The 9225-nt window shown below is 45.3% G+C and overlaps 1 protein-coding gene across 2 annotated transcripts; it reads left to right on the top strand.

The window, feature by feature from the left end:
* The first annotated feature begins 1243 nt into the window (after nucleotides 1–1243).
* On the top strand, nucleotides 1244–7220 carry LOC148031631 (histidine kinase 5-like). 2 transcript variants are annotated; one of them, XM_087685217.1, is made up of 8 exons: nucleotides 1244–2836; nucleotides 3106–3339; nucleotides 3615–3708; nucleotides 4610–4819; nucleotides 4985–5118; nucleotides 5319–5561; nucleotides 5879–5983; nucleotides 6278–7220. In XM_087685217.1, the coding sequence occupies exons 1-8, from the start codon at nucleotides 2135–2137 to the stop codon at nucleotides 7055–7057; spliced, it is 2502 nt and encodes an 833-aa protein (XP_087541343.1). In that variant the 5' UTR covers nucleotides 1244–2134; the 3' UTR covers nucleotides 7058–7220. The 2 variants fall into 2 exon arrangements, with proteins under 2 accessions (XP_087541343.1, XP_087541344.1); XM_087685218.1 differs by having other exon boundaries at nucleotides 5888–5983; nucleotides 6278–7219.
* The last annotated feature ends 2005 nt before the right edge of the window (nucleotides 7221–9225 follow it).

Here is a 9225-nt window from a genome sequence, read left to right on the forward strand (position 1 = left end):
GACGAGAACTGGACCTTAGCAACCACTTGGAAATTCTATAAGTCCATGAGTTCAAGGAACTCTAGGGGACACATTTCTACAATCCCATATGATATCCACTTTGTGTTCCAGTTTGAGCTTTCCCACTTGTGACGATGTAGTAGTAAAGCACCTTATTAAGCACTTGGACTAGTTTTTCAACCTTGTTGTTAATCCACATATGCAAATCATGAAAATACATCTAATTGGGTATTCCTATTGGATAATGCCTTTAGTGGAGTGAAACAATTGTAGCTCATAGTCTGTGAGTTTGAAGAACTCTAGAGGACAGTCCCAAAGGATAGCCACTTGTGTTTTAGTTTAAGTTTGCCCACCATTGGTGAGGATTTAGTAGGTACATAAAACACCTTCCCAAGTACTTGGGCTAGTTTGTCAACCTCATTATCAAGCCACACATGCAAACCAACAAAAGAGATCTATAGCGGGCATTCATGTCAAAGAATGCCTTTAATAGAGAAGGATGAGCTCCAAGGCAAGGTGTAGACCAGATTACCCCTATGCATAGTCATGATGCATAAGTTTCAAAATCATAATTTTTATTTATCTTGATTTTCCTCCTCATCTTGTAGGTTCCTTACTTACCATTAATCAATACAATTTGAAGCTTTACCATTGTCGCATAACTATGGAATACTCATTTTATAGCCTGAATCAAGCCTTTTCATTGTGGCCTTTTCCTTTTGATTAACATAATCTCAAGCTTTTCCACAATGGTCCATTACGATATAAAATAGGATCTCAAGGCCCAACGCCCATACCCTAAAGGAGAGAGGTGGGAGGCACAAGGATGAATAATAAAATATGAAGGAAGCAAGGTACAAAAGGGAAAAGGTGAGAGGGTTGAACCTTTTAGTTAAGAGGAAGCAAGTGTGGGGTGACGCAAGCAGGCTGGCGTCCATAGAATCCGTGTTATCTTTCGAAGATTCTAGGTGGAGGCTAGTAGGGCTAAGACTCTCTCTCATCTCTCTTATATCCCCTCTCTCTCTCTCTCTCTCTCTCTCTGTGTCCTGTGTATTTACCGTGCAATCTGCTCTCAAGATTCTACGATCGCGATCGTCCGAGAGAGGGACACACCACACCTTATTCGCGAATTCTTGCAAATTTACACGCCCCTTTTTCTCCCAGATATTATTTAAAATCGGATCTACGAAAAGATTTATATCATGCTGAGAAGATACACTCCCAGAATGGTCGATATATCGATTTGATCTTGCGAGACCGATCTCTCTCAATCTCTCTCTCCGTGTGTGTCTCTCTCTATGTTCGTATTTTGCCATATTCCCGCCTGGAGCCTTCCCTTTCTGCAATCCTTGGCCCTCTCTCTCCTCTGTCTCTCTTTCTCTCTCTCTCTCTCTCTCAATATCACAGTACTTCCATCAATCGACCACCTCATTCCATACAAGCGGCTTGCCATTCTCTCTCTCTCTCTCTCTCTCTCTCTCTCAGATCTCTTCAACCGTTTCCAGTCACCATATCTCCTCAGTTCGGTACTGATTTTCGTCCTTGCGCAGGTGGTGCTTCCATTACTTTCCACCATAGCCGGCCTCCCGTTCAACGGCAAAGCAGCGGGAGTACAGCTTAACAGGAGGCCAGAAAGGATTAATAAATAAGTATCTTTCCACTCGTAATTACTCGGTGTGCTTCAATGAGACTATGGTAGAGTGGACCAATCATAATGCAGAAAGCGGAAAGAGAGGAGACGTACGGATTCTGGATCGGTGCATGCTTTTAATTCCTCGCCGAGGTCGAGGGATGATTTTGTGTAAAAGCAGCAATTGCAGGAGATCATTAGCACGATTTCTAGCTTCATCTTTTGTGTGCTCCTCCATTTACAGGCCTGGCGGCAACGGCATTAAACTTGCGATGTTCATGTTGTCTTTGCACAAAAGCAGTATAGATGATATTGATCATGGCAGCATCATGGAAGTGGAAGATTTCAAGTAGTACTGCCGCCGTAACTCTCATCAACAGCAGCTTCGTGTGGACTAATTAAGCACTGCTTAAATGCTTTGTAGGTCATGTGAATATTGGTCTAGAGGTTGAATGCCATTCTGTGATGAGATCCTCCAGGCCATGATCCAGATTGCTCCTATTAATGGCAGAAGGAAAGGACGAGTTTCGATACCAAGAAAGTGCAGAAAGAATCGAGAATCAAATACCTCCGTGTCACCTCTCCTTTCATCGTATTTCTGCAATGGTTGGTTCCGATAATATGGAGCAAGAACGGGAGTCTCATTCTCAGCAGCTCGCTCCTCCAGATACCGCAGAAAGCGGTTCTGAGCATGATCTTACAGTGGATGATCTCAAATCCTGGCTCGAGAAATATTCTTCCGCAAATGCAATTCTTGCACAAAGGCTTGAAGTTTGTGAGTGCGAGAACCGACGACTGAGGCTGCAAAATGAGGAGTTGGCCAGGCAATTACAGAGCATGACAACCATGTCGCATCAACAAGAGCAGCAGGAGGCGTCATTAGCGTCACCTGATTATGTTGAGTTTAGGGAAATTTTAGGATCATCGTCGATAGCCCTGAGAAGTGATTTCACAAGTTACTCTGGCCCATTGGTTACTTGCAGGCCATCGTTGGCAGCTGCAACAAGACCTAGAGAAGCAAGTACAGATAATGATCATGATCATGGAGTGAGCCTAAGGATTAATAGCAGAGGGACAAGCTTGGATCAGGAGACAGCCAACCGTCTGATAGCAGCTCTGGAGGATGCGCCGCTACATATAAGCTATTGCGATTCCGAACGCAGATATGTGTGGTTCAACCATACCCTGAAGGGACTGACTCACGATGTAAATGCTCAGGATCAGTTTGCAGAAGATTGTCACCTAGTGTTTCTTACTCTCACTGGATGCAATTTAATAACAATTGTCAGTTAGCCGTTCATCTATTTTTTTGCCACTAAATTCGCATCAATTTTTTGTATATTAGGCAGAGAACTACTCTACTAATTATTTGCATTAGTTGTTTGTAAGTGTTAGGTAGAGAATCGCTGTGCTTAGTAATGATTGGATTAGATGACATGATCTAACAGTAGATACGGTCCAATGTGGTTTTGCAGCAAGTAGTAGGAAAGAGGGATGAAGAAATCATCTCGAGTCAATCTGAAGGCCTGCAGCAATTCATCGAGTTGAAGAGGAGGGCAATGGAGACTGGGGAGATCCAAGTGGGGGAAGTAGCTCTGGACTGGCCAGAGAATGAGCGGGTCACTTGGATGGTCACTGCCAAACCGCATCTTAACGAGCACGGCGATGTTGTGGGAGTCTCGACAGCTTCTATTGACATCACCGAGCAGGTAAATCAACTGGATTACTCACTCTTACTCAAACGTCTCGCCGGATGGACTAATCAATCGAATCATGAAATCATTAATTAGTCAATGACCAAATCATGGGGGATTCATCACTCAATATCGTGAATTTGTCGTTCCAAACCATCGATCATTCCCTTGTAATCACTTTAAATCATGATGGTTTACACGTTATTTTGTTACTTCGCATCTCACTCATCCTTTTGTTACTAAAATATGGTTAAGTGAAGATCTGATGCAGATTTGTTTCGTTTCTGTAGGTTGAAGTCAAAGAATGTTTGCTAAAGCTTCGTGCGGAAATGAGTGTCCACAAGGCTACAGAAGATGACCTACGGAGAGCAGTACAAGTGACAGGTAGGGGCCAGAAGGAAAAAGCCGCTCAGTAAGGTGGGAAATGTGGAACAGTGGATCAAGTCTTTAAAGGAACGTTTTTTAATGAAATTACAAGCAGCTGCCCGATTTCCCGTCAAGTTGCTGTTTGTACTCAAAGGCGATATTTCATAGGGTCTGGTACGATTAGATTACTCGCGGTTGTGACGTTAGGAAGAGGATCTTCTTTTTCATGTGGTGGACCTGATTGGCTTGACGTTCTAGTGAGCAGTATTAAACATGTTAGGTGCATGGGCGGCGCCTGAGCACGGATCCGTGTTGTGATGAGTCCATTGCCCCATGAGAGCTCTGATCATCCAAGCTTGCTACAGGAAATTAGAGACGGTGAATACTCTTTTCTCGTTTCTAAGTTGTAGGAAATTGAAGTAAAACAACAGGACAGACAAGTGAGACTACTTTCTTTTGATTGATACAAAACAGTTTCAGCTAATTCTAGTACTCTTGGGCCAATAGACGTTCCTGAGATCTTAATCAGTCAGTAAACTAAGTTCAGAGTGAGCTTTAGGGGAGTAATTCGTTGAGCATCCTACTGGACAAGAACTACTGCATATGCTTAATGCCTGGGCTTAGTCCGGCTTAGCTGGTGCACGATCCGTATTAACGCTTAGGGGGCAAGCGTACGAGGCATCCTGGCAGATGATTATTTGCGTGACAACTCTGATCAATGTTCCCGATCACGCGGTACCATTGCATGTGGGTGATCAATGGCAAATAAAACTGGTCACTGTTGCTTGTTCTAATGGTTACTCTCGAAAGGCGTCTTTCCTTTTGAGACTTCCTTTGTAAGTTGGGATTAAAATCCTTCTGACTAGCTAGCTGCCTTTGCTTTGTTAATAATTCTTCTTCTTTTCTTCTTTTCTGACAGAGGACGCTATACAAGCTAAGAATGTGTTCCTGGCAATCATGTCCCACGAGATCAGAACTCCGCTGAATGGCTTGCTAGGCCTGGCGGAAGCTCTGGACTCTCTAGAGCTGAGCCATGAGCAGAGAGAGCTTGTGAGCGCCATCCTATCATCTGGGATTATTGTGGCCGATATATTGGGGGATATCCTCGATCTTGCCAGCATGGAGTTCGGTAATATAAAATAGTAATAAGTTAGTCGATTTCCGAAACCGCAAAATTCGACTTGAAATCTTTTCGTTTCCACACGATCGTTGCAGCCACCAGTTAGTTTCTTTCGTGCTTGTCTAATTAAAAGCTTGGTTTAAACTTTGGATTTGCCGTGCTCCATGGTTTTAGAGGCTTTTGAGCTCGAGGAGCGGCCCTTTGATCCATCAGAGATCGTCCAAGATATCGTAAAAATGGCCGTTGCAGCTACCCGTGGCAAGGATGTGGTTATTCGTTCCGAGATCTCAGACCATTTGTCCAGCAAGGTAGAGGGCATTTATTCGCTGAAATTGCACAAAATTCCTCGATCGGCTGCATTCTACATGAACATATTTCATCAATGCGAATCAATTTTGAAAGGAAAAATCAGCTAGAATTAATTAGTTTAAATCCGATTTGAATCCGCTTCGACTTGCTTGATCTTTCATTTTTTCCGGTGCTTTTGCCATGGCTGTTTATTAATTAGGTGGTTGGAGATGTGGTTCGAATCCGACAGATCATGAAATATCTGGTCCTGAATGCTATAAAGTTTACCGTGAGGGGCAGTGTGTGTATAAGAGTAAGGCTTGAGGGTCGTGCTGATCCGAAACACAAAGATCAGCCTGACGCTGCCTCCTCCAGTAGTGCTCCTGATCACGTATGTAGTGCAAGTAGCAGCCCGATACTCTACTGTGAAGTTGCAGACACGGGAGTGGGGATTCCTGAAGAGGTGATAATTAGTTTTCTTTTCTGATGCTTGCATTTGTGCGTTCTTATGCTCGTTACATTTGTGTGCTCCTGTGCACGGATTACTGATATAGGGCATGTGGATTGAATTACATAAAGGTTTATATGTCAGTATGCATGTAATCATATCACAGCACCGTATACTCTCATGGATTGACTCCAGAAATCAGGCTGCCTTTCTTCGTATTTGCAAAACTGTAGTTGCTGAATTTGGGACATAATCTTTAGATACTGAATAGTCGCAGTAGTACACAGTATTGACGACATCTACTACTGTGATTGGGTGGCTTTTGTGGGAAGAGTGCGCAGGCCTTTGCAACCCTCTTTGACAAGTTCAAACAAGTGAGTGAAGGTCGGACTCGAAGCTATGGGGGCACGGGTTTGGGGTTGGCTCTTTGCAAGCGGGTAAGCACTTCCTGTAGCCGGTCTTCTATGGTTCTCTTGTACGTTCAAAGTTTATAAAAAGGATGAATGTGCAGTTTGTGAACATCAGAAAGGATGAAGTTGACAAAAAGATTAGTTGAGGTGGTCATGAACTTTACAGTTTACTGTGGTGTGGACAATATTTGCAAGTTGGTCGTTGATAGTATTTGCTCTATTGTAGCATTTGAACGAGTTGCTTTGGTTCTCCAAACGTCCGACCGATTTGCTTACGTGATTCTGACGATGATTTTGTTTGTGGTGGTGCCATGCATGCAGCTAGTGGAGTTCATGGGAGGCGAGTTGACGGTGAGGAGCGAGGTGGGGAAGGGTTCAACGTTTGCGTTTACAGTGCAGTGCAAGGAGTGGTGGGGGGAGGCAATGGCCGGGGGAAGACGCGTGGAGCTTCGGGAGGATGAGCCGACGGGAGGGCGGGAGGAGGCAGCAGCGCGATGCGATTGGTTGAAGCTGGAGCCAGCCGGCGCAACGGGAGTGGAGAGCGGGACCGAGGAGGAGGAAGGCAGCGCGTGGCCGCGGATCCTGCTGGCGGAGGACAACCAGGTGAACGTGATGGTGGCCATATCGATGCTGAAGCGGCTGGGGTTCACGGCCAAGGTGGTGGGCAACGGCGTGGAGGCCATCGAGGCCGTCCGCAAGGACAAGTACGACCTGGTCCTATTGGACATCTGCATGCCCCTCATGGATGGCCTCCAGGTCGCCCGCGCCATTCGCCGCTTCGAGCAGACCGGCCACTGGCCTCAGCTCGCCCCTCTCGACGTCGCCGGCCCCTCGTCATCTCAGCCCGCCCTCCCGTCTCCTTCCTCGTCCTCCTCCTCCAGCCTCGTCGGCCGCGGCCCCGCCCCGTCGTCGTCATCCGCCCGCCGCCTCCCCATCGTCGCTGTCACCGCCAACGCCCTCCGATCTGACGTGGACCGCTGCTTCGCCCACGGCGTCGACGCCTTCATCGCCAAGCCCGTCATGTTCCAGAAGCTTCAGGAGATCGTCCACAAGTACATCCCTCCCTCTTCCTCTTCCTCCTCCATCATACGCCCTCATTAACCCCGGCTATTATAGCTAGCTAGTTGCAGGCTGCTGCAGTAGCTCGCCATCTTCCCCACCCCCCGCTTTGTATCAACAGAATTCTTGCCAAGTTGTCCATACTTTTATCGGAAATGGATGCAGATTCACGTCTTAAACCTCCAAAACTGATGCATTTAGGTGTTTATTTTCTCATTTTTGTTCGAAAAACGCCAAATTTCTCCATTAGTTTCTCCGAAAAGCTAATTTCTGTTGTCGACGACTCGACATGCATGGCATTTTTCAGGTCCTCTTCCTGCGCTTCCCCTAATCCCACTACCTCGAAACTACCCAACCATGATCCCGCCCACTCACAACAACCAACTCTCATGAAACTGTCCTTCTGCATTCCACCTCTTCCCACGGGCCACGACTCCCCAGTAAAATTCATGAAATCTAGAGGCCACATGAGTCATGACAAACTAGACAAAACCGTGAAAATTAGGTCTGAATCCTGATACGTAGCGTAGTGTCAGTCGCCACCCTCACGTACATGAAGGATGCCAGCTGACAGTTGTCGATTTATTTATTGCCAGACACCAGTAGCTGACATCTCGCAAGCGTCGCTTTTTGACTTTCCAAAATCCACTCGACGGTGAGTCGGCTTAGGCTGGAGCCTGGATATCATATTAGACAAGTCACGCTTCACCAACAGTCATGCATGCATAGAGCACCCCGAATCCCCCATCTCAACTCGCCCTTACAACACCATCAACTCCCCTATTGAATTTTCGTCCTTGGACGCGGGCAGCACCTTATTAAACCGAATTACCGCAGTTATTACGCAGAATTTACCCTCCTGCACAGACAGTTAGCAAACTGTTTTCCTTTGAGGCAAAATCACTTTTGAGAATTGTGGAAAGCATCGCTTTGCTTCTGTCACTACATGCGGAGTCCCCCCCCCTTCTAACGGACTCACCTATATCTATCTATCTATATCTATATACATATTAAACGAAGAAACGTTTAAAGCTGAAGAGAGTGGTAAATATCATGCAGAGTCCCCTCTTTTAACGGACTCACCTATATCTAAATATATCTATATTCATATTAAACGAAGAAACGTTTAAAGCTGAAGAGAGTGGTAAATATCATGTCATACTCTTTTGGAAAAGTTGATCGTCTCCTCTTACATGAAAGTTGGCACGCTCTTCTTATAGTAATGATGAACAAACATTCTTCTCATAGATGAAACAAGCTTAAGTAAAACATGGGTAAAGCTTCTTATACAATCCATATGCATTTTGTTATCCAAGTATTCACATTTCGCCAGTCGGGGGCGGTTTCGAAGGCGGAGGAGAGAGAGAGAGAGAGCGACTTGGAGAGAGAGAGAGAGAGAGCACCTTCTCCTTGCGCGCGATCGAACGAAGCCTCAACGCCTCAATGTTGACTCCTTGCACACGATCGAATGAAGCCTCAAAGCCTCAAAGCACGCCTCAACGTTGAAGTCTCAACCTCTTCCACCTGCACAAACAATCGAACGATCGAAGGAAGCTCCTAAAGCTTGGATATATCTATCATCCTCATCATGAGAGAGGGAGGACATGAAGATGTGGGGGGCATTAAAGCCACCTCGATCCCCCATGCATGCAATTCAAATTTCAAGTTTCAGGTTCGGGAGAAAAGTGGAGGCTCGGGAGAAAAATGGAGGTTCGGGAGATAACCGAACCTCCAACCAAGATAATAATGTAGTATAGATTGCAAAAGTTAGTGGTATATTATATATAATATCTCTAAGGAGATGAGTTTGGTATTACAACAAGAGAGATTTGAAAATCTGGAAGTAATTGAGGCATTGATGTGGCAAGTTGCATGTCATCTGGCAAAATCACTAGATTGTACTAAGATGTCATTTGGTGACTGCTCACTATTCTCAATTTCTCCTACAAAGTCCTTGCTAAGGCCTTGGCACTACGAGCAAGCAGCTATTCACCAGGATCATTCATGAGAGGTAGTATGGGTTTGTATTTGATAGGAGAATTCATGATGCTGTTTTGAATCTGATATTGTCTATAGATTATGCTGTTAGCTTGCAGAAGGGCTTGGTGCTTATTAACATGGACTGGGATAAAGCTTATGACAAGGTATACTGGTCTTTTATTCTGGGGGGTCCTTGCGACCATGAAATTTGGGCTTGTTTTTATCAATAT

Source organism: Lygodium microphyllum, chromosome 9 (genome assembly GCF_053477565.2).
Source record: "Lygodium microphyllum isolate KBCC chromosome 9, Lygodium_microphyllum_v1.1.10, whole genome shotgun sequence".
Classification (NCBI taxonomy): Eukaryota; Viridiplantae; Streptophyta; class Polypodiopsida; order Schizaeales; family Lygodiaceae; genus Lygodium; species Lygodium microphyllum.